The 19,638-nt window shown below is 29.9% G+C and overlaps 1 protein-coding gene across 1 annotated transcript in view; it reads right to left on the bottom strand.

The window, feature by feature from the left end:
• The window catches only part of Dscam2 (Down syndrome cell adhesion molecule 2), a 168,392-nt gene that overhangs the window by 33,866 nt on the left and 114,888 nt on the right, over positions 1-19,638 (bottom strand). The window contains exons 11-12 of the mRNA XM_065503597.1: positions 10,764-10,883; positions 1,933-2,106 (exon numbers count right to left, since the gene is read on the bottom strand). Of these exons, the coding sequence (XP_065359669.1) occupies positions 1,933-2,106; positions 10,764-10,883 (294 nt within the window). The remainder of the gene's footprint in view (positions 1-1,932; positions 2,107-10,763; positions 10,884-19,638) is intronic.

Below are 19,638 nucleotides of genomic sequence, written 5' to 3'. Positions count from 1 at the left end.
ATCCGATTTTGTGTCTGGCGCAAGAAATTGAGTTATTTTGGTTTTTAGGCAAAAGTTTACAGTTTTAGTTATACAAATTTTGATTTTAGAAGCGAAAAAAACAATTTTTTTGGTACATGCTTTCATGTTTAGAGCACATTTATATCAGACGAACTCTTGTCCGATTTTGCGTTTGAGTCACTGTATTTCCAAAAATTTTTGATTCTGCCCCACTGAGATACAGAGATTGTCACAAGATTTTGGTTGAGCGTAACATTCATGTTTTCCCTCATTGGCCCATTCTCCTACTGGTCTATAATTGAATGAGTATGAATGGCAAATGTTGATTTCATCTGCAAAATAATAGACAGGGTAGGAAGTTTGACGTTAAATTTTAACTTTCTCCCTTTGGTCCAATTTTTAATTAGTTTTAGCAAAGTTAGAAATTTTGTTTCGTTGCTGGGTCAGTGCAACGAGCAGCTGTCCAGAGTCTGTCGTATATCTCACATTACCCTGAATATAGAACTTACCCTCAGACATTCAGCGCAGAATGTTTGAACATTATCTTCAAAAAGTTACGATATATGTTACACATTGGGCATTTGTACATACAAAATAGAGACTTAGGAACAAACAAATGGATAGTCACTGGAAATACTGGCAAACTGTTGCGAATTTCACGCATGAATTACGTTTTTAAATAATTTTAATAGCGACCAACGAAATTGTATGTCGGTCTCAACTAGGGTTTTTTTTCCCAGGAATTCCCGGTACAAATTTCCCGGGAATTTTGCCTATTTTTCCCGGCAATTAAAAACTGACGAAAATACATAGAAAACAAGTTAGAAATCTATTTTTTCACCAAAAAATAGTGAAAAATTTTGTACAGTTTTTTGCTTATACATATCTTGGCAATAATATACCACTTATTATTATTATTTATTTGGGGTTTATCGTAATTTAAAAAGAGAATTCATTATTTATAGAATTTATTTCTTATTGAATCATTCTAATTTCTTTAAATTTCTTCTTCAAATCCATAACAAAATAGCTTCAAAAATTTATTTAATGATTAAATTTGTCTTCAATTAAAATCTAGTACAAAAAGGTTTAAGACAATGTCTTCAATTAATTTTGTAAATGATTTGATTTAACGAAAATTTAATCATTAATTGTTTTGAATAAATTCTTTTATTAATTAACTTTAAAATTAGTTCAGTTTAAACAACGACTTTGGAATGAATCTAAAAAATTAAATATTAGGAATGGATTTATGGAATAAAAGGCTGACATTTTTTAATAACGGATTAAGATTTTAGTAAATTAAGTTCAAATTTATCAATTAATTCGAAGCTCTGATATTTAATAATTATAACACTACGTTTTTATATGAAATTTGACTATAATATTTCTAATTTACAGTATCATTATATATTTCGGGAATAGCCGGGTACCCGGGAATGTAGAAAAAAATTTCCCGATTCCCGGGGATCAAAAAAGGTCGGGAAATTAAAAACCCTAATCTCAACGTTAAGTGCACTTATTTATTTTTGTCCTTTAGTTGGTACTAAATAATTGACCTATTTCAAATAATTTTCACCAACAATGAAAAGTGAATAATAAATAACTAGTTAACATATGAATCCCTCCTAGTAAAGGTGCGCCACCATTCAACATACAGCAAGCTAGACACACCACTGTATTTGGTTACAAAGTACTCATACATCTCGTATTTACTCAATTAAGGTGCAATAAACTTTGCACTTTTTTCAATTAACTTTTCGTAATTATACAACTGCACATTATTTGCATCAGAAGAGTGTGAGGTGATGGTGGAATGATTTTAGGAGGGTGGATGTGTACCGACAACTGGGCATGTTGATGAATACAAATTGAAAAAAGAGTACTCAAAAAAAAAAAACAAAACAAAGGTAACAACAAAATTATACTTACAATTAACTTTCAGCTGAATCACTTTACCGATACCAGTACCAATGCCATTGTTGGCTTGACACAAATAAAAACCTTCACGATCCTCTTTGACATGTTGCAACAGTAATGAACCATTCGATAGTAATTTTGTAAATGGTCTTTCACGCACCTCTTCATATTCACCTGATTTGCTGCCTGTAATTGAAAAATGATTGCTTGTATGTAAAGTAAATTTTATACTTATGTAAAGGTATATACGAGTAGCACAAACATAGAGTATATGGTTTCTGAGACGGCAAATGGAGTTAGATGTAAATTTTAAACAAAAATTGTTACTTAGAAGTTACCGAAAATATTAATTTGTAATTTTGCATTCACATAAACAATAAAAGGTTTTTAAAATCGAATAACTCTTTTTATAGCTGCAGAAACGATATGCTCATGATTGTTTTCTATAAATATATGTATGTGTATAATAGGGTGGAACTTATTTAGCAATTTTCGATGCTTCCAAGGTCCAAAATTGTTCTCCGTCGTAAAAAACATAAAAAACCATTCCTGCCTATTTTATTTGAAGTTTTGTGTTTTTAATTGAAGTAGCAGTATTTTCCATTATAACTTTATACCAAAAGAGAATAAAAGAATAAAATGTCATGCATATGCATGACGAACGCGACATTCGTACTCCTTTGTAATGAACAAAATAAGGAATCCTGAAATTTTTTTTTGCTTATATATGTACATTTCCCGATTGGTTTTGTCAATAAGATATTTTCAATATGTTAGCAACAAATATGGTATCTGGAAGGAGACAAATAAAATAAAACTCGTTTTCGGCAGCCTCTAGATAAATGCAAACCTCAGCGAATTTGAATATTTTTATTAAAGACATTTAATTACAATGAGAGTTGTCTCATTGAAATGTTTGCATTGGTTTTTGTTTTACAACCTTTAGATCTTACCAAAATGTGTCCCGAATAGTTTCGATAGCTATTTCTTCAATCTTTCGAAAAAAAACAGTTTTAAATTTTTTTCCAAAATCAAAAACTTTTTGAATTTTTTTTTTAGGTATAAATATTTTGTAACTCAAGAAATACAATTTTTTACTTTTTTTTGCAAAATATAACTTTTTTTTCAAAAATGGATCCTTTTTAAAAAAAATTTTTTTTGATCAAAAGAAAACCAATGTCAATGACCTTTAATACCTATTAGGTTCCTTATTGGGATGCGAATGGGATGTATTTCAAAATAAATGTTTTTTTTACATTTATAAACGCACATTTTTTTTTAAAAGATTGTAAAAATTAAACATGAATATATTTAGAGGGTTACAAATTTGTTTATTAAATTATAACAGATAATTGCCATTTCTATTGCTATTTCAAATCGAGAAAATCTCCTAACAAATGGCTGAGATATAAGAAAACAAGTAAGAAAGTATGGTCGGTCAAGCCCGACCATATAATACACTAAGTAAAAGAGCAAAAAAAAATTTTCTTTTAAAATTTCAATAATTTATATTTTTGAGTGATTTTCGGGGGGTTATATGGACCGATCACCATGAAATTAGGTCGCGTGATTTATGTCTATATTAAAGTTTACTATGTTGAATTTGGTGTGTTTACCAGCATTTTTAAGAGATTTATGCACGTTAAAGTGATTTTCGGAAGCGAGTCTATATGGGAGTTATGACTAATTATGGACCGATCGTAACAAAATTTAGTGACATGAATTTTGTGTATATAAAACTTATTTGGAGCGGAATTTGTGGAGATACATATATAAATTAAACATTTATGACCGATAAAGTCCAATTTCGGGAGGACATTTGTATGGGGGCTAGGTGAAATAGTGGACCGATTTCAGCCAGTTTCAATAGGCTTGGTCCTTGATCCGAAAAAATAATATGTACCAAATTTGATAAAAATATCTGCAAAATTGCGACCTGTACTCTGCGCACAAGGTTTACATGGACAGCCAGCCAGCCGACCAGGCGGACGGACGGACGGACGGACATCGCTTAATCGACTCAGAAAGTGATTCTAAGTCGATCGGCATACATAAGGTGGGTGTTAGACTAATATTTTTGGGCGTTACAAACATCTGCACAAACGCATTGTACCCTCCCCACTATGGTGGTGTAGGGTATAAAAACCACGTCTACCTCGATTTTTATACCCTACACCACCATAGTGGGGAGGGTATTATGCGTTTGTGCAGATGTTTGTAACGCCCAAAAATATTAATCTAACACCCACCTTAAAGTATACCGATCGACTTAGAATCACTTTCTGAGTCGATTAAACGATGTCCGTCCGTCCGTCCGTCTGGTTGGCTGGCTGGCTGTCCATGTAAACCTTGTGCGCAGAGTACAGGTCGCAATTTTGAAGATATTTCGATCAAATTTGGTACATATTACTTTTTCGGCCCAAGGACGAAGCCTATTGATACTGGCTGAAATCGGTCCATTATTTCACCTAGCCCCCATACAAATGTCCCCTCGAAATTGGACTTTATCGGTCATAAATGTTTAATTTATCTATGTATCTACACAAATTTCGCTCCAAATAAGTTTTATATATACAAAATTCATGTCACCAAATTTTGTTATGATCTGGCCATAATTAGTCATAGCTCCCATATAGACCCGCTTCCGAAAATCACTTTAACGTGCATAAATCTCTTAAAAATGTTGGTATACACACAAAATTCAACATAGTTAACTCTAATATAGACATAAATCACACGACCTAATTTTATGGTGATCGGTCCATAATTGGTCATAGCTCCCATATAAGGCCCACTTCCGAAAATCACTCAAAAATATAAATTGTTGATATTTTAAAAGAAAAATATTTTTACTCATTTACTTGGTGTAGGGTATTATATGGTCGGGCTTGACCGACCATACTTTCTTACTTGTTTAACTATTTTTTATCATTAACAGGATAATTAAGTCATTAATATAGACAATATGGATATCTAATGATAGATATTTCAAATATACTTCCAACAACGTATATAACGCCATACTAATTCCGACCTATGATGAGTCAAAATTGGGAAAAATGTTTATTAAAATATTGTTTACAAAAAAATTCATTTGTACTTTTTTTTATTTTTTATTTACTTAATTTTCGAGATTAACAGCCATTTTTAAGGGTATTTTCCTATAAACGCACTTTAATTTGTGGGCCACTGTAGCATTATTAATAATGTGTGGATGATCCTTTGTTATGGATTGTCTCAAAAATACGGCCTGGCATTGATTCCACTATTTTTTTAAGCAGATTGGAATCAATTTCCTCCCAGACTTGTTTAATTCTTAGTTTCAGCTCTGTCACAGTCATTATGCTTACATTCTGGACATTATTTGCATAAACTTAACGGGCCATGTATCCCCACAAGTTCTCCATTGGGTTTAAGTCCGGACTACAAGACGGCCAGTCCAACAGAGGAATGCTATGTTCATGAAACCATGATTTCGATTGCTTAGAAACATGGATTGCAGCATTATCTTGTTGGAATATGCAATCTTCATCCATTTTTTCATCCATAAATGAGAGAAGAGCATCTTCCAACAGTTCGTTATAAATCGCACTATTCATTTTTGTCGGAACAAAACATATTTTCGACTTGCCAACTGCAGAAAACGCTGACCAAACTATAACACTACCACCACCGAAATTACGTTTTGACATCCGAACATCGTTTGATCTTAAATCGTGCCAATAGTATGAGTAAGAGTAAGGACCATCTAAATTACTTTTTTCCACTTATCTGTCCATTTCATATATTTTCTTGCGAATTTTAGACGGTTTTCTTTATGGTGCTTTTTAGCATTGGTTTCGGCTTTTTCCATTTTATGTTTTCATCTTTTCGTAAAATGTGTGCAACGTGTTTGGAAGTCACTGGAAGATTCAATTTATTCTTTATTTGTGTGGAATTCAATTTGTTGCGGGTTGCTTCTTGTTTTATTAGATTAAGTTTTCTTCTTGTTAGTTTTGTATTTCCCTTTGTAGGTTGCGAACTCCATAATTTTGAACTTTCTTCAAGAAATTTTGCACCACATTTTCCGAACGATCGATTTTACGTCCAATTTCTCTATTGGAACATCCTTGGTCGTGAAAAAATTTAATTTCAATCTTTTCTTGATCGAACAAAAAAGTTCTTTTGGGCATCTATAAAAGTAATGAAATTTATTGATTCAAATACAAAAAGTTGCAATAAATTGAGATGTTGCTATTAGAAACGTAACTTTGGTTGAAAAAAAAAACTAAAATTGATATTTTATTTTTGGTAACTTTTATAAAAACAAATTTCACGTCTGCGTTTATACGAATCTTCCGCTTACAATAGCACCAAGATCATTTGATCGCATAATTAAGACAAACAACAAAAATAAGAAAAAAACTTGCTTACTTTCAAAAAGTACCGTTAAGTTTTCTCTTATTAAAAAAGTTAAATTTTGCATTTGGATGAGAACAACAAAGATATAACAAAAATACTGAAAAAATTAAGTGCGTTTATAGGAATATGTACCAGTGTATTTATTTCATCATAACCTAGCCTATTTATTATAGGCCATAATCGGTCACAAATTTCTATTTAAAATTTGTTTTGTAACTTAAGATATACAGTTTTTGTGTCAAAACATTTATTTTGATAGATATCCAACTCGCATTCCACTAAGCGACCACAAAAACTATTAAATGAATAGATCAAAGCTTTCTTTTGAACAAAAAAAAATTAGGTCTTAAAGAAAAAGACTTAAGCTTTCTTTTGAGCAGAACATTTTTTGGCCCATTTTGGAAAAAAGGTTCGATTTAGCAAAAAAAAAAAGTAAAAAATTGCTTGTCTTGAGTTACAAAATATTTATTTTGATAAGCGATCAAAAAGGGTCCGTTTTGCAAAAATTTTATGTTTTGCGTTACAAAACATTTATTTTGATAGATATCCCAATCGCATCCCACTAAGCTGCCAAATAGGTCTTCAAGAAAAATATCTAAGCTTTCTTTTGAGAAAAAAGGTCCCATTTGGAAAAAAAAAGTCAAAAAAGTTTATGATTTCGGAAAAATTTTTTATTTTTTTTTGTAATTTTTTTTTTCGAAAGATTGATGAAATAGCTATCTTAATTAATCTCTTGGACACATTTTGCTAAGCAAAATAGGTAATAAGTTACATTTGCCAAAATGTCATATTTTGACCTTGGTGTAAATTTCATCCCGATCGGAAGACATCGATTTCAAAAGTTGGTTCACTTGTCATGAAATCTCCCATATATTAGTGATACCAAAGATTTATTGTAGTGTACCAAAGCTCTGAAAACATTTCACTTAATTCTGCGAAACAAAAATTCAAGTTTTTTGCTCCAGTGCAAAACATTTTATAGAATTTTTTTGACAATTTTTGTTCTAAAAACTTGACGTAGTTTTTAAGTTTTGAAATTAAATAAAATTCATGAAATATCAGCAATTCAAGATGGGTCAAATTTGACCTGAAGTCCCTATAAAGGTTAATGTAGAGGTCTCGCTTTGCTGTATTCGAATCAATCCGAAATTAAATATTAGAAAATATTTTTTTTTTTAAATAAATGAAATTTGTGAATAAAAACTAAATTTTCTCGAAATTTACCAATTACAAATCGATCCCTACAGTAACCAATAATAGGTACAATATGTCAAGTATGCTTTTTTAAAACCTCATTTAGCATTAATTAAAATCGAAGATATAGAAATGCTGATATAGAAATATCGTTAAAAAATGAAAATTCATGAAATGATTTTTTGTTGGTATTAAATAATAAATTTCACGGTGCTGCGATGGAAAAAAACTTGGAAAACGACCTAGCTTGGGTTATAGGGCTTGTCGAGTACATTAGAAATTGTGTCAAAAAATTTCAGAAACACCCTGAAATTCAGAAGTTATTCTGAAAAAAAACGTTTTCAGTAATGTTCGTCAACTTATCGATTTGTAACTCAGTCAATCTCTGCCCGACTTTAAAGTTTTAAACAGGATTGGAACGAAAACTGAATGCGCTTTAAAATGACGTGCATTTTTTGATACATTTGTAAGTCATAAGTATTGTTTTTGTTAAGAATATCTAAATGAAAAACAAAATTTATAAACTTTTTTGATTTTAGTAGCTTTTCATTGCTTATTTTGATATGGAAGCTTATAAAAATTTATACCAATGCACTTAGGAAATTTAGTTCTTAACAAACCATCGTTTTAATTATTCAAATCGGATGAAAATTTTAAAAGTTATTCAACTTTTCATTAACACTTTTTTTAGTATTTTCTCCCCCAGCCCATATGAATAAAAGAAAACAAAAAACTATACAAACAAAAAATTGTTGTAGAATTTTTAATTTACAAGGTAAATTTTATGGAACTTTTTTCGAAAAAGTTTAATAACTTTTGCAAGTATAAACCAATTTTAATAAGTAATGTCTCATCTTTGTCTATATAAAATTATCTTTAAAAAAGTTTGCAAGAAAAACAGGTCTTCATAGAAAAAAATGAAAATAACTATTGTTGAATTTGAAAAATTACGAAAAAAATAAAAAAGAAAGCGAAACTATTTATAAAAACTTACACAATTTCTAGGAAAATAGATTCTAGACATACATTTTATTAAAGCTTAATTCTTTACCTAACTTTCGTTGTTTAAAATTTTGAAATCGGTCTAAAAATGTGTGGGTTAGAGGTACTAATGTACTACGACCTAACCTAAAGCCGTTTTTTCAAAATAACTCAAGATTTTGAGGGTGTTTCAAAATCCTTGAAAACGGTTTTAGTATGTCCTCACCTAGGCCTACAAACTCCATTAGGTGGCTTTTCAAGTTTTGACAAAAAGTGTCATTTTGTAGCAGAGAGTTTTTATATTTGAAAACCTACTAATGAAAAACTATTTTTTATTAGGAATTTGTTTTTAACATTTAATTTTTAAAATTGTTTGGCCCAAAACTCGAAACGTCAAATAAAGGTTGGATATTTTATAAACTGGAGTGTCCAAAAAACTGGGAAATTAAAATAACGGTTTCCGGTTTAACCGAAAAAGTCTGTTTTTGAAAAAACCGGTGTAGATTTTTGTCTTGTTAACCGGTTTATATTATATTTTTATTCAATATGAAAAAGGTCTACTTAGATATATTTTTATTTGTGGACGCTATTAAGAAATATCTTATAAATTGTGTATTACTTCGTTGGAAATTTAACATTTTTGATTTTTTAGGCTCTATCTATGCAATTATTGTCAAATGCTAGAATTTTCTATAAAAAAACAACATTTTCAAAAATGTTATCAACGTTTCTCAAAAATATGTTTAAATGAGCTTTAGAAAATATATTTCATTAAAACCGGTTAACCGTCTTACAAACCCGGTTTCTCAAAAAATCGAAAATTTAAATAAAACCGAAACCGGTAGAGTTTACAAAGATGAAAAAACCGGTTGACCAGTTTTGGATACTCTACTATAAATTTTCAGCATTTGGTAAATGACAGAGCATAATTTTAGAACCAGGGAGATTCGAAAATTCAAGCCGTGCAATATAAGGTGCATCCTAGTGTACAAGTCTATGTACTTTTCCACTTATGTATTTCCATTTGTATGTTCATCATTCATCATTGAAAATGGCACACAATATGCAACTACAACAACAACAAAAATTATGGAAATTAATTGCAACACAACAACAATAATAATATTGGGTGAATTGCACTGCACCCAGAGATTGCAAATGACAGATGAAGTTGTTCAGAAAAACAGGTAATAATGAGAAAATGTCTTTGAAGTTTTACATTTGTTGTGTGATTGTATCAATGTTTGTGACAGTTGTAGTTCTGATAATGACGTATTGTAGATATAATATAGTTTTATGTTAAACAGGGATTTAAAAGGCAGTGATGGGAGAACATTACATTACACAAATAAGACTCTAAAGTTTGGCGGTGGCAATATTATGGTATGGGGATGTTTTTCAGGGCAAGGTATGGGCTCCATTCATATTATAAAAGATACCATGACGGGTGAAGGATACAGAACCATATTGAACGATGTTATGTATCCATACGCTGAGAAAAATATGCCTCTAGTTTGGAGATTCCAAAACGACAACGACCCGAAACACACCTCTAGGGTTGTAATCGAGTGGTTACAATCCAACGAGGTACGTGTTTTGAAGTGGTCTGCCCAATCGCCAGATCTCAATCCCATAGAAAATCTATGGGAAATTGTAGATCGTAAAATAAGGACCCAAAATTACACCAGGAAGGAAGATTTATGGGAAGCGGTTATAAGGGAATGACAAAAGATTTCAAAGGAGACCATTGACTCTTTAATTGGTTCAATGAATCGTCGATGTATAGCAGTTATAAAAAATAAGTTATACCCAACAACATATTGAGTTATTGCAAAGTTTCCATTGTTTTGTCAATGCCGTAATAAAGAAATCTCTTAATTTTGTTTTCTCATTTTTAGAATTTAATTAATTATGTCCTTTGTTTTTTGTTTAATTAAGTTAATAAAAGTATACAAATAAAATACTATAAAAATGTTAAAATTTTTTAAAAAATTATTTCAGATTTTATGCCACTAATGAAATATTTGGAAAAGTTTCCATTGTTTTGTCAACCACGTATTTTATGGGGTCGCAAATGAAAAATGTAGAAATTTCAAACGGAACGACAAGCTAATATAAAACCTTGCCACTCATATTGAAGGCTATAATAAGGCAAATGTCTTTAAAAATAAAGCATTAATCTATATTTTTCTGAAAACTTTTTGTTGGTCATTGTATCATGTATGAATTCAACTGAATCTCTTTAACAAATTATTAACTCTACTTACCCGTGGCCTTTTTCCACACTATGCTGGGCGTGGGTACACCTTGTGCCTGACAGTGCAGCATTATGTGACGATTGCGTTCAACACTGGCATCGCTGGGCTCAACAATCCAACGTGGCGGCACTAAAAATGTTGGCGAAACACGCAACATCAAAGAATGAAAGCAAATGATTACAAAATTAATTAATTTCATACATGAGCAGATTTCAATGTTTAGTTTCTCAACATTATTTCTTTAATTTACTTTGTTAATTATTTATATTTGTAAAATTTAAAATAAAACATAATAAACAACATAACAAATTCAAATTCAATTTCACTTAAAATTAAATATTAAAAGTTGCCAAAGAGCGAAAGAGGAAAAAAGTAGATTTTTTTTTATTTTCTTCATAATAATTTTTTTTTGTTTAACTCTATAATTATTATTTACTATATAAATTGTATACATATAAGAAATATATATATATAATTATTTACTGAAGTATTTATATAAAAGTAAATGGGAAAATAGATGTTTTTTTTTTTCTTTTAATAATTATGTAATGAAATTATGTTATAGAATAGAGGAGAAAAAAGTTATGAAAGTAAAATTTATTTATTGAGTTGTATTTATTTTTTTTTTCTTTATAGGAATAGGAAAAAAATCTAATTAGTGAAATAATACAATTTGAGAACAAACAAAAAATTTATGATGTAAATGAAAAAAATAACAAACAAATCAATTTTTATTTATTATTAGGTTTATGAGTTGGAAAAGAAAGGAGAAAAACAAACGATAAAACACAAGTTTTTTATGCAACATAAACAAAATTAATTAGCAAAATAATAGAGCATACATTTAAAGGAATGCATTCAATTGTATTTAATTGTAGTTAAGTTTTTTATTTTGTATTTACAAACGATTCAATTTCTTTCAAGAAATAGCATTCTTCGCAAGAATGTAACTTAGATACATATGTATATAGTAGCATTATAGGGAAACATAAATTTAGTTTTTTATGAATATTGGTTTATTAATTTCTATTGAATTCCAAACTAATTCGAATGCATGTAAAAGAGTGACGAATAACTGAATGACTGACAGATTGATTCATTAGCACTCAGCCTAATCGTCTGAAGCAAGACAAAATTCATTTCTAGATCTTAATTTGAAGATCATATCATCCCTTCAATAAAACAATAGTGTATAAGCATATACACCAATTCTACTTCCAAAACGGGGGTCAAAAGATCAATTGAAATATTACTTTTGTTCTAGGTGTCTACTAACACAAAAATTTTAAACTCAATTATTTCGAAATGGCAAAAAAATTATACACTATTGTTTTATTAAGGGGATGTTATTATGTTTCAGTGTGTTTGACTGGTGTTAATTTACTGTCTCCAGATCAACGCCATACTAAAATACTGAGTAAATTAGCAAAAACATTTTTCATTCAAAATTTTCATAATTTAAAGTTATTTGGGCAGGGATAACGGTTATCTAGAAAATTTGAAATCAAAAAATCACTATGTTAGAGTCAACGGAGACATATACTCTTATATACCAATAGATTCGTATTGGCGTGCTCTTTCAGAATCTATGGTGATATTAAAAAAATGATCCCAACTCCAAAGTTAACAGTTATTTTTCAACGTAAGAATAAAAGTTCGCGTGAAACTCTTAAAAAAAAAGATTTTTAAATATCCGTCATAAATAAAAGTCTTTTGAGGACTTTTATTTTTTCCGTCAAAAAAAAAACTCATTTAAGAACTTTTATTTTTTCCGTCAGAAAATAAAACTCATTTTTTTTTCTTTTCTTTTTTTTTCAGTCTCTTTTTTATTGAGTGTGTAGTTATTTATTTGTTATCTATTTCATAGAAAGCTTTTTTCATCCTCATTATCACTTGCTTCACTTTCTTGTTCCCTATCTATATTTAGGGAGTTCAAATATTGCCCCAAAAGCGATGCACGGGACTGAGATGTATCGCAATCATCCGGCGAAGATGGAAAAACATCTGGTGAAGATCGTAAAGCTTTATTAAATTGCAATGTAAGGTGCTTACAAATTGTAATGGTTTGACCAACGACAATCAATTTACATAAAATGAGTTTTATTTAATGACGGAAAAACTAAAAGTCCTCAAAAGAGTTTTTTTCTGATGGAAAAAAATAAAAGTCCTCAAAAGACTTTTATTTATGACGGATATTTAAAACTCTTTTTTTAACAGTTTCATCGGAACTTTTATTTTTACGTTGAAAAATAATAGTTTTAGATGGATTTTTATTTTTAAAGTCACAAAATAACGGTTATAAAATAACTTTTTTGATATCCCTTATAACCGTTACGGTCCCTGTATTTGGGTGAGTTATTTTTGAAAGTTTGCTTATATGGGAGCTATGAGCAATTATCGACCGATCACCATGAAATTATATCGCATGATTTATGTCTATATTAAACTTATTCCTGCTCAATTCTATATGATACCAACATTTTTAATAGATTTTTAGTCGTTAAAGTGATATTCCGATGTAGACCTTATATGAGAGCTATGACTTATCATGGACCGATCATCATAAAATTAGGTGACATGACTTCAATAAGCCAAATAAAAATTGTTAATTGTACTTTGCGCACAAGTTTTCCATGGACAGCCAGCCAGTCAAAAGTGATTCTTAGTCGATCGGTATACTTTTAGATGAGTGTAAGGCTGACATTTTTGGGTGTTACAAACATAGGCACAAACGAATAATACATGCTATGGCGGTGTAGGATATACATATATTATTAATTATGTTATAAGTCTTGTAACTTAGTATTTTAGAATTAAATGAATATATGAAGCAAGTTTCAACTAAATTCATAAACTAGACTAGAGGTCTCCAACAGTACGCCCGCGGGCACTTGTACTTGATCTTCTTTTTGCTCAAGAAGACATCCAGTTTTAATTTAAATTATTACACCAAACTTTGATACAAATAATTGGAAGTTTCTCCTGAACAACATAACTATAAGATTTGCATCTAATTTTGTAAAAATACAATGCTTTAATTGCAATATAGAATTCCTATGGGTCGTAATATTCAATTTTTTTTTTAAAAAGTTCTGTTCAAAAATCACATATTGAAAATATAGGTAACGACTTACTCCTTTTTGTTCGTGAAGAACATAGTTTTTTTAAAACAATTTTCAAGAAAAAAAAAAATACCAAAATTTTTAATTCGAATATAACGAATTAAGTTAGGATTTGTGTATATATAAGATCGCTAAAAAGAATTTCGGAAGTGGACCTTATTAGAAAGCAACTAGTGTTCTTTGTGGCCATAGTCAATTATTATATGACTTTTTGTACAATATTTTTGAACGCAAGGATAATTACAACAATTTTTTGTAAAAGCAGTGGTAAATTTGTGCTGGCAAAAAAATTCAACTATAAGAAAAAAATACTTACAAAAAATGGATAGAAGATTTTATGTACATTTTTGAATTCGGAACACAAACTAAGAAATAGGATCGTTTTAAAAATTTAACATACCCGATGTGTTCTACATTGGTTTAAACTCGGCAACACCTTGTCTTTGCGCTTGTCAAATTTAATTCGAATCGGACTAACCGTTTAAATGTTAAAGATATATTCACCCTTTTTTTCTATACCACTGTGCGTTGCGTTTTTTATGCTCGGTACTGTATATGAGACGTATTCGTGGTAAATTGTATTTGGATAGCAATATTTTGAAGATATTTGTCATTTGAAAGTGATTTTCAGAAGTGTTACAATACTGCAGATATGACTAATTAATAATCGATCAGCAAAAGAGTTTTAAATGTAAATTTCTTTTATATAATACTTATTTGTGGCGAAATTTTTGTGGCAAAATACCAGAGCAAAACTGATTACATACGTATTAAATTGTTATAAAGGAAAACTTAGTGACAATTGATGTGAATACAAAAACCAAAAAGTAAAGCTGGAGGTCCACACTACGCGTCAAAGCATTACGTGCTTTTCATACCTACTTCGCATTCTACGCTTCAAGTTACATGCAATGCTTTTTAAGCGTCAATTTTTTGTTTTATTATTAAAAAAAACTTCGCGTTTTCTGCAGCTTTTATTTATTTTTTCACCATTAAACTTGTTTTAATTTATTAAAATTGAAAAATACACATTAAAAGAATAATATAAATTGTCAAAATCAGCTGACATGTTCGTGCGCCGCACAGTGGCTCATTTTCGTTTTTCATCGGCCAAAACTCTGTAACTTTTGAACCGATAGAGATATTTTAGACATTTTTTTTTGATGGACAGATAACTTCTTGAATTTTTCTCCAGTTTTAATTTCATTAAAATCGGTGCAGCAGTTGTTGCGCAATTTAAGGTTAAATTTTAATTTTTGTATAGCATTTAGTATGAAAATGCTAATTTTTTGTTTTTTGAATCAGCTATACTTATTAAAAAAGTTATCAGCAGATAAAAACAATTAAGGAAGTATGTTCGGCCAAGCTCGACTATATAATACCCTACACTATAATTTATTTTCGTGAATGATTTTCGGAAGAGGGCATTATTTGGGAGCTATGACTAATTATAGACCTATCGCCATGAAATTAGGTCGTGTGATTTATGTCTATATGGAAGTTATTTCTGTTGAATTTTATATTTATACCAACAGTTTTAAGAGATTTATGCTCGTTAAAGTGATTTTCGGAAGGGGGTCTTATATGGGAGCTATGACTAATAATGGACCGATCATCATAAAATTAGGTGACATGAATTAAGTTTATATAAAAATTATTTGGAGCAAAATTTGTGTAGATATATATATATATAAATTAACCATTTACGACCGATAAAGTATAATTTCGGGAGAACATTTGTATGGGTGCTAGGTGAAATTGTGGACCGATTTCAGTAATTTTCAATAGACTTCGTTCTCGGGCCAAATTTTATCGCAATATCTTCAAAATTGCGAGTAATTTGGGAGTAATTTCATTCAAATGAAAAAAGTGTTCAACAAACAGGTCAAAACAGGTCAACAAGTATATATAGTCTTAAAGAGGACACTTTGGACTTTCTCCTGGTAGTAAAATTTGTTTAACCCCTTTTGACCCTAAGCACTTTTATTCCACTGAAATTCAAATTTGGCTAAAATATAGTACCTGAGAAAAAAATTAATAACACATCAGGTATAAACGGTACAGTGACAAATCATATCAGCTCTTAAAGACTATTGTCTTACCAAAAGAAAAATCATCCAACTACCTGTAATAGTTTGCGAGTAATGATAATTTACTTCTTTTTACAAAAATCACATTTTTATAAAATGACATAAAATATTTTTATCTAATTTTTTGGCTACCTTAGTTTCAATGTATTTACTATTGAATGGCATTAAAAATTTTGAAATCGGAGTTAACAAAAAGTTGAACTTTTGGCCGATGAAATTGAGATATGAGCCACCACTTGTGACTTTACAGAGAGCTCTTAGAACTAATTTGTGCAAAATGTTATCAGTATTGATGCATAATCAACACATTTATGACTGCTCAAACAGAATTCCAGGGGGACATTTGTATGAGGGCTATATAAAATCATGGACCGAATTTTTGAAAAATGCTCACTCGTTTGGGCCCTATTTTGTTTTCAACAGATAGACAGACGGGGGGACGTACCTACATAGTCTTAGAATCTTATGAGGACCAAGAATATATATACTTATGTGGGCCTGCGAAAAATATTTTGATGTATTACAAACCCCCATCTTTTTTATGGTGGTTATACAAATTTCCATTTTAAGTTATATATAAACCTTACGTTAAAACTTAAAGGTAAATTATTTTCCCTTCAGCTTATCGGTCACTTTTAGGATGAGGTGTTTTATAGTAACGAAAAACTTGCTATCTGTCCTATAATATACTAACTTTAGCTTTTAGATTGTTATAATAACAGGCCTTAGACTTTGGTTTTTGACTTATATCCTTCATAACTAGTAGATAATAAAAGAATTTTAACTAAATATATTTTAAAACTGCAAACTAGCATAATATTTTTTAATTTAATTTGACCAATTTACTTCTAGCAATACAAGTTTTACTAAGTGTTGCTCAAATAAAAACTTTAATACAAAACAACCTAAGAGAGATTAAGGAAAACATCATACTTTCCCAAAAAAAAGAAAAAAACACTAAATCCATATATTTGCCTTATGGGAGGCTTGGCAGTCTACAATATTTAATTTAAAAATTCAATAAATGTAATACAATTTTTAAATTGTGTAGGCCATTAAACATAAAAACATATTTATTTAAAAAACAAATATTCCATGAGCAAATATTTAGGTCAACAATTTAAAATTCCTCATATAAATTTACAATAAATTGTAATTTTATTTTTTAATCTATTTATTTTTCTCTTGTTCTGCAAATTATTTATGAATAATATTATGTAGTCATTTGTTAGCAGAGAGAGAGAGAAAAAAAATAATGGTAATTAATAATATTATGACTAAAATATTAATGAACAAAATTCCAAAAAAAAAGAGAAAGAAAATACAATTAGGCGCGCAAATTAAAAATTAATGCAACCAATTATTTGTTAGAATTGTTTTTCAAACCAACTAAAATACACTGAATGAGATGTTGTTATTTAAGCAAAAAAGGTACATTATGAATATTTAAGCTAATTTAAATGAGTGGATGCATAATAAATCAAAAACAAATTTTGCCTGGTGGTAAAATTTAGAGTATGTGAAGTGTTGGGAAATTTATAATGTAACGAACTATGAATATATGAATATTTAAAAAAGGTTGTAAGTAGTTTCCATGGTCACATATTAGTAACTGATAATTAACAATTATTTTCCAAGATAATGCAGAATGATGCCAAACAATATCCTTGTGATGGATAAATAGTTTGACACCGTTATATCATCTTGGAAAAAACTTAGTTACAAGCAGTTAGTTTGAATTATAAGTTCTTTACTGGAGGAAAAAGATCAAAGTCTTCACTAAATCTTGGCAGTACAAAAGTTGGGCATAATTCAGTTTTTTATTTTCCGCCTCTTAACTAAAAGGACAACACTGCTCCTGTCAACAGGCATCTGTCAGTGGACTCCTGTCAATTTGAACTTGCTGCCTCATTCAGTTTGTGTTTGACAGCCAATGATAAGAGACTACCTCTTGACTTGAGGAGAAAGTGAAAAACAGTGAATTTTTTGTAGTTTGCCCGGAAGATGCCAAACGTTCTGAATGCCCATTTGAGTTCTATAAACCCGAAATAATTGAACAAATTCACGATATGGTGTCGGCCGATCGGAGATTAAAAATGGCTTAGTGGTTTCACTTCTAAATGATCGCTTGTGTATGAGAAATCTTTCCGCAAGATGGGTAACGTTTTTGCTCACAATCGACCACAAACGTAATCGTGTGACAACTCCGAAGGACCATTTGCCGTTGTATAACCGCAATATGGACGCGTTTTCCCCCCACAAGATACCAGAGACCAAACAGCACACAGTGGTATGAGAAAAAAAAAAGATGGAAATAAATCTGTAGCTTCTAAACCCTTAGTCCGATTTGAATAAAATTTCACATTCGCAAAGAGGAAGTGTAGTCGAGTTTAAGTTTTGAACTTGGGCCTCATGAGCCCACCAGGAGCTGGGCCAGGGGTCCCCAAGGTAGGACACCTCGGGTATGTTCAATTTTAAAAATGATCATATTTCTTCGTTTGTATTGTTAAGTTTTCCCTAATTAATTTGCCACTTAAAAAACATAAGGTAGACACGTTATATATCACTGGAGAGAGGATTTTGTCTACTTTTCAAAAATGTATACAGATTTTGACAATTAAAAAATTCATGAAATACTTTTTTGAAAAATATGACAAAAAATGTTTTTTATTGAATTTTTGCATAGATACAAATTTTTCAAATTGAAATTAAATTTTCATTTATGAACATTTTTTAATGAAATTACATAGTTATGTAGATTTTTCTATTAAAAATGGAAAAATAAAAACAAATTTTGAAATTTGTTATCAAGTATTCCGCAATTTCCAAAAAAGTCTTGACAAATCCCAAAAATGGGATTTTTTCGTTTTTTTCATAAAATATTTATATCAGAGGCGGGGTTATCGGAACCCTTTACAAAATAATTAAGAACATATTGGGCCATATAAAATAGGTTACTTGATATGGACATGCGATTTGAGAATTTTTGCCCTAAAGTTGAATTTTACATAAAAAATAGGCGTTTTTTGAATGGTCCCCTTGGTATCAAAAATTATAAATTTTTTTTCATTTAAAATATTTGATGTAAAGTTAGCTTTTCAAACAGTACAAATTCATTATACATCCTCTTAGAAATTTTTTCGATAACTTAAAAAGAATAAAAGTACTTTTTTCCCAAAAAATAGCGAAAAATTGACTTTTTAAAAATTTTTAAATTTGTAACTTTGGATTCAGTCATTATTTTTAAACAATTCTTTCTATTTTTGATATATACATCTGTTGTTAATCCTACAAAAGAAAAATGGAGAAAATCGGGAAATATTTGGAACCGCGGTCATCAAAAAACTGGGGGTAAAAATGTTGAAAATTTAGTTTTCAAATGCGAATATCTCCTAAGCTATAAGAGATAATTAATAGCTACGATGAAATTTTATATAGTGCTCGGCAAGAGGATTCTATATGTGTAATTTTTGAAATCGGAACACAAACGAAGAAATAGGATCATTTTTAAAATTAAACATACACGAGGTGATCTACTTTAGGGACCCCTGGGCCCGCTCTTGGTGGGGTTATGTGGTCCAAAACTTAAACTCGACAACACTTCCACTTTGCGCATGTGAAATTTCATTCTAATCGGACTAAGGGTTTAGAAGTTACAGATTTATTTCCCTC

Source organism: Calliphora vicina, chromosome 3, assembly GCF_958450345.1.
Source record: "Calliphora vicina chromosome 3, idCalVici1.1, whole genome shotgun sequence".
In the NCBI taxonomy this organism is placed as follows: Eukaryota; Metazoa; Arthropoda; class Insecta; order Diptera; family Calliphoridae; genus Calliphora; species Calliphora vicina.
The sequence above is the reverse complement of the archived record's forward strand: the minus strand, read 5'-3'. Positions and strand labels throughout refer to the sequence as shown.